This window comes from Hydra vulgaris, chromosome 10 (genome assembly GCF_038396675.1).
Source record: "Hydra vulgaris chromosome 10, alternate assembly HydraT2T_AEP".
Lineage (NCBI taxonomy): Eukaryota > Metazoa > Cnidaria > Hydrozoa > Anthoathecata > Hydridae > Hydra > Hydra vulgaris.
The window spans coordinates 42,016,004-42,031,340 of record NC_088929.1 but is presented as its reverse complement, the minus strand read 5'-3'; the positions used below and the strand labels follow the sequence as shown (position 1 = coordinate 42,031,340).

Here is a 15,337-nt window from a genome sequence, read left to right as displayed (position 1 = left end):
ACTAAATAATTTAATTTATTTGAAATTTTCGCCAGACTATAGACACCGGCATCATCAGCATATAATATAATACAATTACAAAAAATAAATTGTGACCGTTAAATAACAACAAAAAAGTTTTTTAAATTTTGACGTCACATTTATAATGGCTTCTAAAGTCCAAAAATTTGTTTTAACGTATTGTCCATTGCCCAAATTCATACCACCGTACATCGGAGAACATTGATGTTTTTGTATTTCCAAGGCTTCTCAGACTTTTCTTTTAAATTTTTTATCTTCAACTTTAAGTGTTTCTGCCCTATTCCATTTAATATCCTCATCGCAATTTACTTTATGCAAAGCTAATGCAGACTGATTTAAATTGCTTTCAGTCAAAAAAATTTGGTGTTGTTGAACCCTTATTCTGTTTTGATTCACCGACATTCACTTTGGAGCATTTACAATTAATTAGATAGGTTCCAGGTTGGCTGTTGCGTGATAATTTTGATTTATTTTTAGACGTTAATAGCGTTTTTAGGTTAGCATTTGACTTAAAAACAGTTCTATAACCAGCTTTTCTGAATATTCTACTAAGTCTGGGAGATTTATTGGTATCCATGGTAAAGAAATTGTAGGAAGGTTATTAGAGTTTGATAGAATTTCATTTTTATTTGCTAAACATTTTTTTCGAAATATCTTTAAATCATTGTGATACCAAGATACCTGAAAATCAAATCGATCTTCTGAATCTTGGAGCACACTTTGTACCTTTCTTGAGATCTATACCTTACATGGACATTATTACAACAACTGAATCGTCTGCCTTAAAACTCGAATATAATAAAGAAGTTGAAAAAGCGCAAGCCTTAAGAAAAAATATACTGAGAGGGGCAAAAATATACTTAATAGGGGCAAAAAAATTAATCATAATCTAATGAGAGATCAAAGAAAAGCATTTAAAGAAACTAATCAAGACATAAAAATTGATATTTATCCATTTTATGAAGGAATAGGATTCGTGAGAATAAAACATGATAAAGAAATTGAAAAAATTAGAGAACAGACTGGCCCAACACAAATTATTAGTTTTGATCCCACTCTAAGTTATGGAATTAAAATAAAGTCTTTCCTTTCAAAGCTTAACAAAAAGCAGCGTTTTTCTAAACATGAATATGAAAGCATATATCCCAGTGATCCTGTTCCACCACGTTTGTATGGGTCAATTAAAGCTCATAAACAAGAAAAATCTTATCCGATGAGAGTCGTTGTATCAACTATTGGCACATCTTGTTATGGAATTTCGAATTACTTGGTTAGAAGAATACAACCGGTCTTAAATGAAAATCCTATTAGGTTAATAAATTCAAAAGACTTAATTAACAAAAGTCGTGGTTAATTAACAAAGATGATATTCGATATTTTTTGATATTGTGAAATTATACCCATCAATACCATTAACTTATACCCATCAATACCATTAAAAGAAGCAACTTTAGTACTTTTAGATCAATTAAATAAAAGCGTTTCTTACAAAAACTCAACTATACTTACTTTAACTGAAACAAAACAGCTAATTGAACTTTGTTTGTTTCGTTGTTTTTTCTTGTGAAACGGAAGATTCATGAGTTAGAGAACTCAGGCCCAATTGAATTGTCTTTTTTGGTTGTTTTGACTAAATCTTTTTTACAATACCATGAGAAAAAAGGCAATTAATGATTCCTTCAATTGATATTAAATCCTTTTATAGATATATAGATGATAGCCACGCTAAGTTTTCTAACTAACAGCAAGCGGAACAGTTCCAAACAACCTTCAACAGACAACATCCATCTTTAAAATATACTATTGAAGTTGAAAACAAAAATAGGAAACTTAACTTTTTGGATATAACTGTTATTAATAATACACAAGGAAAATATGAATTCAAGGTTTACAGGAAAAATGCTATAACCAATATCCAAATCAAACCTCATTCTAATCACGGTCCCAAAATTATAAAAGCAATATTCAACGGATATATATACAAAGAATACTCAATAAGTTTGCTTAGTTATTACTTTTAACATGAATATTGTTCTTGAAGTATTTCTTTAACTAATTGTTATTTATTTTTACATTTATAATTTTTTATAAATATTTTGTAAAGTATAAATATATTATACGGCTATTGTAAATACGTACAATTGGGGCTCGGTGATAAGACAAAATAATGTCTTCTACTTGTCCCGCCAGTGTTTTTATTTAAAAACTTTTTATGAAATTGTAAAATTTATTAAACGGCGAAATAAATAAATGAAAAAATAAAAAAATATGCAGCGAAAACTATTTAGAAGATGAGAAAATGTTTTTTATTCAAGTGTTTACTTAAAATGGGTACGATGAATGTACGGTGGTATAAATTTGGGCAATGGACATTATGTTAAAACAAATTTTTCGACTTTAGAAGCCATTATAAATGTGACGTCAAAATTTAAAAAACTTTTTTGTTGTTATTTAACGGTCACAATTTTTTTTTTGTAATTGTATTATATTATATGCTGATGATGCCGGTGTCTATAGTCTGGCGAAAATTTCAAATAAATTAAATTATTTAGTATTGAGAGAATTCGTATTAACTGATGTTTTAAATTATTTTATATATATATATATATATATATATATATATATATATATATATATATATATATATATATATATATATATATATATATATATATATATATAAATATATATATATATATATATATATATATATATATATATATATATATATATATATATATGTTTATATATATAAAACCCGCATCAACCGGGGAGGGCAGCAAAAGCAATACCCCCCTCCCCCAATAAATTTTCAAAAAATTAATTTTGAAGAAATTTACTGAAAAAATGACTAAAAAAAAAACTACTTCTGGGTAGTACTGCCTCCTCCCCCTATATATTTTTTGTTCCTTCGGCCCTGATATATATATATATATATATATATATATATATATATATATATATATATATATATATATATATATATATATATATATATATATATATATATATATATATACAGTATCGGACAAAACGAGTGCAACCAAATAATGCTAATTTAGTTTCTTTATATAAAAGTGCATCATTTTTTCAATTTAGAGAAATAACTATGTAACTGTTTAGAGACAAAGTTCTTCAAGTTTTATTCATCACAAAGTTCATTATTTGTACACGAAATTTAATAAATTAATCAAAAGTATTAAAAAAAGTTGATTTCCTTCTGGACAAAACAAGTGCAACTCGACAAAATGTTGACCAAGCAGTATTTCGCTATCAATATTTCGTGGCGAATCTTTTGTTGTCGATCACAGCCTTGCATCTTTGAGGCATAGGTTCGATCAGATGATCAATGAAACTTTGTGGAATCGCTGCCCAGGCCTTTTGGATTTGTTCAAACAGTTGATCCTTATTACGAACAGCTTCACGATTAATTCTGCGGTTGACGATCTCCCACAGGTTCTCGATAGGGTTGAGATCCAGAGATTGATACGGCCAATCCATCACCGATACGTGGTTGTCTTTAAACCACTGCTTGACTACTTTTGCAGTGTGTTTCGGATCGTTGTCTTGCTGAAAAACCCATTTTATTGGCATATTCCATTCAGCATGAGGTAACATAACATCTTTCAGGAAATTTTTATATATGAAATGGTCCATTATTCCATCTTTTCGATGTATTAGACCTAGACCGTTAGCAGAAAAACACCCCAGACCATTACATTGCCTCCACCATGCTTCACGGTCTTATGCCAGTAACGTAAATCGAGGCGTTTTCCGGCCGGTCGACGTACACGACAAATGCCATCGCTCCCAATGATATTGAACTTCGATTCATCACTGAACAGGAAAGTTTGCCATTTCTGCACATTCCAGTCAATATGAGATGTAGCAAACAGGAGTCTTTCCTTCTGGTTTTTTAGTGAAATCAGCGGTTTCTTTGCAGGGCGTCGAGAAAACAGTCCGGCTTCAACAGCACGTTGTCTGATTGTTCGGTCCGATACAGGCAGCTCTAATTGCTTTTGTATCTCGACTGATGATATCCAGGGATCTTTTTTGACGGATCTGACGATCATAGAATCCTCTCTAGAAGTGGTGGAACGCGGTCTTCCACCTTTCTTATCTGCTGCCAACTTCCTCGTAGAACGATATTTGGAACATAGTCTTGATATTTTTTTATCACAAATACCTTTTTGTGATATTCCACTTACGTAATCGCTAATAATATTCTTTCTTAGTTCCAATCCAAGACTGTCGGGAGCCATTTTGCACTTGAAGTCATAAAAATAATAAAAATAATCACGCTTCTCAAGGCTTACCGTGTTACATTTACCTTGTGATGATACAATAATGCTCTGTGGAACACAACGTCTTGGTTGGATGTGGACTGTATTGATGTAATGAAACACTTGTTGTATTTGACTTCTTGTTTTAATGTTCTTCGATAAAACACTTTGATAAAACTCACTTCGATAAACTGTCATGATAATACTGACTGATTGACTTCCATATACTGACTGAATTACATGTCGATTTACATGTCTCTTATATAGTAAAATGAACCTGTGTGAACCTGTTCTGGAAGATTCTAGATGCTTCTTTTCGATGCTTCTGGAAGCTTCTGGATGCGTCTGGATGCTTCTGAATGTTTCTGGTTATTTCTGGATGCTACTGGATGCTTCCAGATGCTTTTTATGGAAACTTCTGGAAGCTTCTGCATGCTTCTGGAAACTTCTGGAAACTTCTGGAAACTTCTGGATACTTCCTTTAATTATTAAAAAACTTCCATGAAGTTGACACGGACCAAACTTAAGAAAATGAAACAAACCAAAAAAGTTGCACTTGTTTTGTCCACTGCAAAATGGCACTTGTCAACGAAATTCTGGTTGTGTGCTGCCACCTGTCAGCTGATTGCTCATGTCATGGCATGCTATGACTCCAGACTCCTGAACTGTTTGCTGTGGTAGTATAATTCGTTTCGTTTTTAAGACATGTAAAATTAGGAACACTTTTTAGCATTGTTCGATGTTGGTTGCAAATGTTTTGTCCAATACTGTATATATATATATATATATATATATATATATATATATATATATATATATATATATATATATATATATATATATATATATATATATATATATATATATATATATATATATATATATATATATATATATATATATATATATATATATATATATATATATATATATATATATATATATATATATATATATATATAAATGCGGTGTATTATGAAACTACAAGCAAAAAAGTGAAAGCTTATACTGAAGTTCTTGTCTGAGCGACTTATGCGATATCTGAACAAAAAACCTTTAAATCAAAAACTGTTTTCAGATTTGGATTCATTATTATCAATTTAGTATTAAGACATCAAAACTTTAATTTTGGACATAAATATAGTTTTTTAGACCTCTTTGCAATGATTTGAATATGTTTATGTTTTCTTTAAAATAACGACCACAAAATTAAAAACTTACTTACCAGAAGCTTTATCCTTTGATATGTTACTTTAAAGACAACTCGCTAAGTAAACTTATCGATTCTTAGATAATATCATCTCAACAGGTATCTTTAACAAATGATGCAGGAAAGAGTTTACTAAAACTGGTGTAACGTTTTTAAATTACTGCGTTAAAATTTTACTACGCGGCAACTTTCAATCGTTAAAGATTCCCTTGCGGTAAAACTATAACGTTAAAATATTATTGAGGCAGTATTATTTTAACGTTATGATATTACTGCGCTCGATATTATTTTACTGTAAAGTAATTTTCTTTTTTTGTGCGACGAAATCTTATCTAAAAATAAATTAAATAGCTATTAATTAAATAGAGATCCTTGACAAAACTTTTTTAATGTTTTATTACAAAAAAAGCTATTAATAACAAGAACATAAATATTTGTTCCCTTTGTTATGAAAAACATGCAATCATGAGATAATTATTACGGATTTTATAACAAAAAACATATAAAACAACATTTTTTACTTTATAGAGGTTTTAGTGGCAAAACAACATTATATTGATTATTGTTTTTATTTTCTAAACGAATAGTGTTAGCTGTTAGTTGGTCGAGTTTAACGGATGCTGGATATTTGAGCCATGCTAGTTTCTGTCCAGTGAATGACCATACAGCAATATCAATTACAATAATATTTGCAGTACCCAGGATCTCTGCATCTGTAGCCCATATACAATTTGTAGCCATACCACTTTTAGTGATATACTTTTCCACATCATCACCTAAATATCCAGATAAGAGACTGGAATAAGATTTTGATATCATATGCTTTACAACAACATTGCGAACATGTATATGTTGACACTCAGAACCTGTCAGCAAAAACGAAATTGCACGAAAAAAACAGTTGCCATCACCTTTGCATATATGCATTTTGGAAGGTACATGATTTTCTTTTCCGTCAGTAAGATCTGGCATAATAAATATTTTGAGCCCTTGTTTTTCAGCTATTTTTTGGCGAATTTCTTTGGAGGGATTTTTCATTAATTTGAAGTGACATTCATCATGATTATCACACTCAGTAGATAAATTACACAGTTTTGAATTACTTTTCTTTTCAACAAATGTTTTAATATGATGTAGAGAATATTTCTTTTTTAATGTGTCGCCTTTACTGTTCCTTAAAAAGCATGTTGAGTTAGATAAAATATTAAGTACCTCATATGGACCCAGCCATGAGAAAGTCATTTTCCCGCCTTTCCTATCTTCTCTTTTAAAATTTCTCAAGAGTATCTTTTGACCAACAACAAATTTTGATGACGTTGCATGCTTTCTGTCATAGTCTAATTTTTGTTTTTTGTGTGAAAAAACAATATTGTTCATGGCTTTTTCCTCAATTCCTCTTTTCATTTGTAAAGCTTTTTGGAAAACCTCTTTATCATATACAGGTTCATAATTATCCCCATTGAGTATATCTGTGTATTTTACATCAATCGGAAAGCAAGGTTGTCGGTTACACATAAGGTAAAATGGTAAATACCCGCTTCAATCGTGCACTTCAACACGTAGAGCAAAAAGATTTCCATCTAAAACTGATACCCAACCTAAGACATTTTCATTTAAGACCTTGATAATGGCTTTCTTAATTGTCTGATTCTGTCTCTCTTGAAGGCCATTGGCTTGTGAATAGTAAGCCGAGGTGACACGTTGCTGAACTCCAGTCATCTCGTGCAGTGCAATAGATACTGTATTTACGAACTCTCGACCTTGGTCATTTATTTGTATTTGAAAACAACCATGTCTGCAAATAACTTTGTAAAAAAATAATGCTACTGATATTGCTGTTTTGTCAATAAGAGGTTCAGCTTCAGTCCACTTAGAGAAATAATCAATAAGAACAATAACGTAATTGAATCCATTTGATGCAGGTAATTTAATTAAATCAACACCAACTTGCTTCATTACGTGTTGCTCAAATAAAATAGCTGGCTATTAATGCAATCAAATTGCAACGAACCAAGGCGATCTATACTGAAGGCCTATTCATCGCGCAACCGTAAGCCGTGGTTGGGGGCCTATTTTAATATTCTAAAAATTGCGAAGGTGAAAAAAGGTCACATTAAAAAACTTGCTAGAGAATTTTTAACTTTTTCAACTTAATCTTGTTTATTCTTTTATATTTCCAATAACTTTGTATTATTAATGTTTTTTAAATTAAAAATTTTTGTTAATAATTTTAAAACACCGTATTTTTACTTACTTGTAAACTCCTTAGAGTGTTAGGAGTTATATATAATATATATATATATATATATATATATATATATATATATATATATATATATATATATATATATATATATATATATATATATAATATATATATATATATATATATATATATATATATATATATATATATATATATATATATATATATATATATATATATATATATATATATATATATATATTAGGTACGCACATAAAAATTTTAAACTATTTATATATAAGACTATTATATATCATTGGAAAGAGCTTTAAATTAGTATTAAAATGGCGAAAATTTCATTAAAAAAGAACGATTGTATAAAAAGTTATGCAACTTTTAGTATCAAAGTTTAACTACAAGGATTACTTAAGAAAACTGCGACCAACTTCATAATTTCACGTTTGGTTTGGTTAACGGTATTTCATAATTTCAACTTCATAATTTCACTTTCATAATTTCACTTTCATAATTTCATTCACTTTCATAATTTCATAATTTCATTCACTTTCATAATTTCATAATTTCATTCACTTTCATAATTTCATAATTTTCACTTTCATAATTCACTTTCATAATTTCAACTTCATAATTTCTTTATGAAGTTTCCAATTTCATAATTTCACGTTTGGTTTGGTTAGCGGTAGTTTTGTAATAAAACTTTGTTGCAAACTCGCGCAGTATTTTCTTCGGGTTTGAATATTTATTGAGATTCTACTGAAGTAGCGATAACAATAATTTTTTTAACTAAAGTAATATTTCTTATATAAAAAAATTTAAAAATCAATTTACATAGGTATATAACAAATATTGCGAACATCATTTAAAAACGATTATAATAATATTGCGTATATTTTGAAAACAAAAAAATTTACCAGTAAACGCTATATTCTATCAAGTATAAAATATATAGATTATAGGAAAAACGTGTCAATGGACTATCTGATATTTTTATTTCTGCCCCCTTTTCACTGCAGTTATAGTTTAAAAATGTTACCCCGTTCCACAAAAATTTTTGAATTACCTTCTTATAAAAAAACTTGTTATAATAAAAACAGACGTGTATTTATTATTGGTGGGGCCTTAAAAAATAGTGGGACTTACGCAATTGCACTTGCGGCACTACGACACTGACCTTATCATACAATAAGTGGAAATATATTATGTCAAATAGTAAGATAAGTAGTTTCCATATCTCTTTCGATATATGCCCCTCTTCTAAAATAGATTACTATTCTACTCCAATAACATAAATACGCCATTCAAATGTAAATAGTTATTTGCTTGTAAATATAATTAGTAGAAAAAAAAAATTACACTTAAACAATTATTTTCCCATTTGCTTAATAATGTTTTTAACAGAATTGTGGCTATGAAAATAGCCTTTTTTGTGTGTGAATATTTATACTTCATGATGCGAACAAGGCGCAAATTTTCCTTTTACCATTGATCATTGACATCCTAAGAGATAAAAAGTCGATTCTTTAGTCCCATAGATTAAACACTATTAAACGGTATCTAAAATAAAATAGATCTCTGAAAAAATATAATACACAATCATCAAGGCAAAAGAAGTCAAATATCCTGATTAATAAACACCTAACTGTTACTACTGCACTAATAAATACTATCTAAATAATATATATAAATATAATTTAACTATTTTCTTGTTTTATTAAGACATCAACATTCATAGAAACAAAACTCTACAAGCTCTTAGTTGAAACCTCGCAATGATAAATAAAATATATCTGGTAAGCTCTAGGGTAAAAATAAATCAAAATAACTTAACTTCTGATGCATAACATAATTTACCATTAAATAGAAACATCTATAGAAGCAAGTTGATCCCTGATGTATAACACATTTTACTATTTAAATAGAAAAATCATTGATAAATAAAAAAAGCCAACCTTTTAATGTTTTCTTGAGCAACTACTCACCATAATACTTGAAATAAAATACATTAAAATAGTTTATAATATAAAATATGTCTAAGGTATATTGGTTAAATAAAATGACTTAACACTAACATTTTGTCTACTTAATGCATTAGCATCTGTGTATCACCAACATCATCATCAACATATTTATGACAAGTCAAGTAAATAGTTAAGTTTAACTTTAAGTGAGCTTTCCTGTTTCCCAGGAGGGTGTTCTTGTAAATGGTGCTCACTTTGCAACCAAATCAACATTATTAGATATCGGTAACTGCCCAACTACCTGAAATAACAACTGATATATACAATTAATGAATTTAAAAAAATATCCTTTTATAAGCATACAAAAAAAAGAGGGAATGGGGGGGGGGTGAAAGAGTAAAATAGATCTAATAAAAAGATCCACATCTGTAAATGAAATCTATTAATGCAAGTATATAAACTATGTTATTATTTACAGTAACATATACCTTTTTACTACCTATTTGCACACAATTTGCTTATGATAACATCAAATCACAGATAATTGATATTTGCTCATATCACATTCAACAGCATCATCGTCCTCGTTTACATTTGGTTTCCAATAGGAAACTATATAGAAAGCATTTTTTTTTTTAATGCTAAGAAGCCTGCCATAGTACATATTTTGGCTTTTTGTGTCAGCATTATACCATATACCTCTTCCAACAGCATCTCCATTGAGAATATCTTCAATATCTGCAGTTTCATTATTTTTCAGATCTGGGAAGAGTTGTTTTACCTGTAGAGGCATGCAGTTTTTTAATATTTTTTCCACTTTTCTTCTTTCTTTCTCTTCCTTATTTTGAATCTTTTTACCCATGCGTTTTATCTATTCTGCCTTCATTTCTTCATGGCATTGTATGTTTGCTAAGCGCTTTTTACCTGCTGAGGAGATAGACCAGACCATCAATTTATTTCATATATCAGTTGGTTTTTTAGAAAGAAAATCAGTTATCTTATTCTTGCATGCGCGAATTTTTGATGACAAATAACAAATTGTGGCATTAGGAGCTTTTTGCTTTGCAGCAGTAAACATACCCACAAGTTCTTCACAGTCAATATTATGTGGACGTGCTGATAATGTCTGGAACTTGAGTTGGTCAGTTAAGGTCATAGTAAACTATCGCTCATACTGACGCTTAATAACACTAATGATAGCATTTAGACAGCTGGCTAATGCATCTCTCATTTCGTCAGTCCTTGGGCAAAAGTCTATAAGTGATTGAAAAACTGGATCATTGAGATCACCTCCAAAAAAGTCTGTTTTTCTGTGAATAAGGGAAAGAGCCTTTGTGCTGCTTTCAACAAGTGCATTGCAAACATTTTTGATCACTTGGATGCCAGACAAGTAGTCAAGTCCTGGTACAACATAGAATTTTTTCATCCAGGGACCAGTCACTAACTTTCCAATTAAACCTAGGGCACACATCTCGCGTATACCTAAAATTAAATAAAATATGCCATAAAAAAAATTAAGAACCAAATATTTTAATTATTAATCCATCATAACATCTAACCTGTTTTAGATGTGAAGTCTTGGAAAAGACTATTTCTCAGTCCTCCACATAACCATAACATAATCCAGAAAAAAGGAAACTCTGAAGTTTATGGTAGTGATGTATTAAAATTCCACACGTATGAAAAAGTATGTGCAACCGATTTCCCCTATAGCGTGGTATAAGTCCTCTAGGAAGACCATGCTCGTCCAAAAAGGTGACACCTATAAAAGTAAAATTAAAACCAAAAGTGCAATGCAAAGAATTTATTTGCAAATTTGAAACAAGTATGTTAACACATTTATTATGTTCAGATTTAAATTCAAAATAACAACTTGAAATAAAATAATTCAAAATATCAAGAAAACATCATTATAGTAAAAATATGATAAGAGTTTTTCATATTTATTTACCTTTATCATCTTTGTAACAATAAATGTATATATATATATATATATATATATATATATATATATATATATATATATATATATATATATATACAATAAATGTATATATATTATATATATATATATATATATATATATATATATATATATATATATACATTTATTATGTCTGATATGGGTAGTGATCTATTATATTTGACAAAAAAGTGTTTAAAAATTTTATGTTATGGTTTGCATATTTTTATATTCTTTTAAATAATTATACTTAATAGATGTTGTGTATATGGCTGCAAAACTAATTACCAAAGTACCAAGTATAATAAAAGCTTTGAAAAAATACCAGTTTATCGTTTTCCTAAAGACAAAGAACAAAGAAATATTTGGATAAAAAGTATTCTAAATTCTAATTTTTTAGTTTCAGATGAAACTGTTATTTGCCAATTACATTGGCCAACAGTTTTTGAAAAAGTTATTGTTCAAGGAAGACAAAGACCAAAAATGCCACCATCTGTATGGTCAGGAATACCTTCAAGTCAAATACCTACTCCATTACCACGTCATCGCACAACATTGAAATCTTTAAGCATTGTTAGAAATGTTAGAACTGATGAACTTAGCACTTTTTTATTGGCTGATACAGCAACATTTATTGATTTTAAAAATGTTTTATTAAATAACCTTAGGGTTTTTTCAGTTTCAGTAATAGCATATATGATTGAAAAAACAATTAATGTTCAATCTATTACGTTTTATGATGGTATTCCTTTATTTCTTGTTAAAATTTGTGAGAATTTACATTTTGAAACAATTCGTTGTTGAATAAAATGTTTTATAAAAAGTTTGTGTAAAAATCGTATAAATATTGTTGATTCTTGGTCAAAGTTTGAGGAAATACTACATTTTTTAAATGTAATGGAAATAGATCATAAGAAAAACATTATTCAGCAACAAATATCAGTTATGTCTGCAAAACTTATTGGAAAAAAAAAAATGAATCAGATACAATTAGACATAGTTTTGAATATTTTCAACATCTTGTGCTTTATATAATAAACTAAGAAACGATTTTCAATTGCCATCAGTTAGTACTTTGACACGCATAACATCAAAAGTTTGCGAAATTGATGATGCTAGTTTCTTAGACTCAGTTTTCAAAAACATTGAAGAAAAACAAAAAAATTTTATAATTATTCACGATGAAGTATATGTCAAAAAAATGATGCTTTACCATGGTGGAACATTGTTTGGTAAATCTTAAGATGATCCATCATTATTGGCTAAAACTATTTTGGGAATTATGATAGTATGTCTCAAAGGTGGTCCTAAATTTCTGTACAAGATTATTCCAATTTCAAAATTAATTTTTTGTTCGAACAAATAAACTCTAGCATAAAACTTTTAAAATCATCATCTGTTGATGTAAAAGTTGTTATCTGTGATGGTAATCGTGTAAACCCAGCATTTTTTAAATTATATCACACTATTCCAGAAAAACCTTGGAAAACGGGAGATGGGATGTATTTATTGTTTGACTTTGTTCAACTTTTGAAAAACATTAGGAATCTATGGCTTACAGAAAAAACTGGGGAGCTAGTGTACAGTGATAATGGTATTCAAAGAACAGCTAAATGGGAGCTCCTTAAATGCTTATACCAAATTGAATCAGAAAAGTTAGTAAAATTGTCAGACTTGAATGAAATTGCAATAGCTCCCAAGCCAATTGAAAGGCAAAATGTATCTACTTGCCTTAAAGTTTTTTCAGATAAGACATATTATGCCTTGCTGACCTATTCTCAAATAATTTCAAATTCTAAGGATACTGCGATGATTATAAATAAAGTTATAACCTGGTGGAAAATTTTGAATGTGAAAGGTCGTGGAGCTGATGTAAGACACAATGATCCACTAAAAGCACCTATTTGTAGTCCTGATGATTGCCGTCTTAATACTCTACTTCAGTTTGGTGATATGGTTCTTGAAATGTGTTGTAAAAATTGCAAAAGAGTGAAGCAGTTATCTAATGACACTGCAAAATCAATTCACCATACTTGCTATGGTATTTTCAAGCTATGTAAATATTTATTAGCAACAAGTCATGATTATGTTCTTCTTGGTATGTTTACAAGTGACCACTTAGAAAAAAATTTGGGAAATTGAGACAAGGTTCTGGAGGTGCCTACTTTATAAATGTTCATTAAGTTATAGAAAAATTGCATATAAATCACACATCACTGTTGTTATTTTTAAATATTGACATAGATTCTTTTGATTTTAGTTCAGGTCATGAGTGTGCTTCTTGTACATATGTTTTATGTGAAGCAGGAAGTGAAATATTTGACAATTTAGAAAAACTAGATTTATATTGCTTGTTATGTATATCGAAATGAATATAATGAAAACATTTTGTTCAATCAGACATTACTTTATTATGAAAAATTTGGTGAGTACCTCAAGTCCATAGATCGTGGTGGTCTTAAAATTTCACCAGACAATGTTTGCCAATGGGTTTTTTTTTTGCTTTGTCTTATTCCATTCGATAAAAGATAAAGTTTGTCGTAAGTCCTTAAGTGCCATCTTTTTGCTAGTTTCTGAATTTTACTATTTTGAAATTAATCAAAAACATTGCAACACACTTGCTAATATATTTTTAAACAATTTTTGTGCACAAATTACACCAAGATCTAATAAAGAACCTGCATTAAAAGTTTTAAAGTTATCATAAAATTGTTTAGAAAAGAATGATTTTTATCTGTTGTTGTTAAAATATATGCAAATATTTTCTTTGTTTTAATTTTTTTTTTATATATGAAATATTAACTTTTAATTACATTTTATTATAAATATTTCTAAATAAACTAATTAAACTCATTATGAGTCATATTTTGACTCCAAAATATAATTTTACAGCAGAGTTGCTGATAATCCGTAAAAATAATAGGCCCCCAGTCATGGCTCACGGTTGCGCGATGAATAGAGGCCTTCAGTATAGAGCGCCATGCAACAAACAGATGCTTTTTTTAACGCTCAAATAATGTTTTCTAGAAGGAAAAAAATATAAAAACTAAATATAAAATCTAAAAACTAAATCACGCAAAAATAACAAGCAGGAAAAATAAAAGATTGAAAAAAAAGAAAGAGTAAAAATTTAAAGAAAAAAGTAATAAAAACAAAGAAAATCTTATAAGAAAAATAAAAAATAATAAAAAAGTAAATAAAGAAAGCGAATCAAAAATAATAACAAATTTTATATCTGTATAAAAACAAAAATCAAATATTAATGGAAAAGCAAGGAAGAAAATGATTTTTTTTCTTGTTTGCATCTTATAATTATTTGTTCTTGTTATACATTTCTTGTTTCTTTATTAATTTTTCCGTTTTGATGTGTCGTATACGATTGATTCAATGGTGATTCAATACTTATGAAAGCTTGGGATTTTATTATGCGCATGCGTCTGTTACAAATACTCTGTTATCTAATTTTATATTTTGCGTGTTCAATTTGTATATCATAATTCAACCTTGTTTTCTGTTTTTAAAGACAATATTTTAATGGTTGCTAATATTTTGACTCATAAAATGAAATTTTACGTAAATGAGTTAGTTTAAGCATAAAATCAATGTGAAAAATATATTTAAACATCCACTTTAATTAATTAACTTTTAACTGGAATATTACCTAAACTAACACTT

General features: G+C 28.7%; 1 protein-coding gene across 1 annotated transcript; it reads right to left on the bottom strand.

Moving 5' to 3' along the window:
- Positions 1-7,053: 7,053 nt before the first annotated feature.
- On the bottom strand, positions 7,054-7,470 carry LOC136086358 (uncharacterized). Its single transcript, XM_065808652.1, has one exon. It carries the CDS (start codon positions 7,468-7,470, stop codon positions 7,054-7,056), a length of 417 nt encoding a protein of 138 aa, XP_065664724.1.
- Positions 7,471-15,337: the final 7,867 nt, after the last annotated feature.

Coding starts and splice junctions, on each gene's coding strand:
- LOC136086358 (XM_065808652.1), bottom strand. CDS start 7,470: ATGAAGCAAGTTGGTGTTGATTTAATTAAATTACCTGCATCAAATGGA.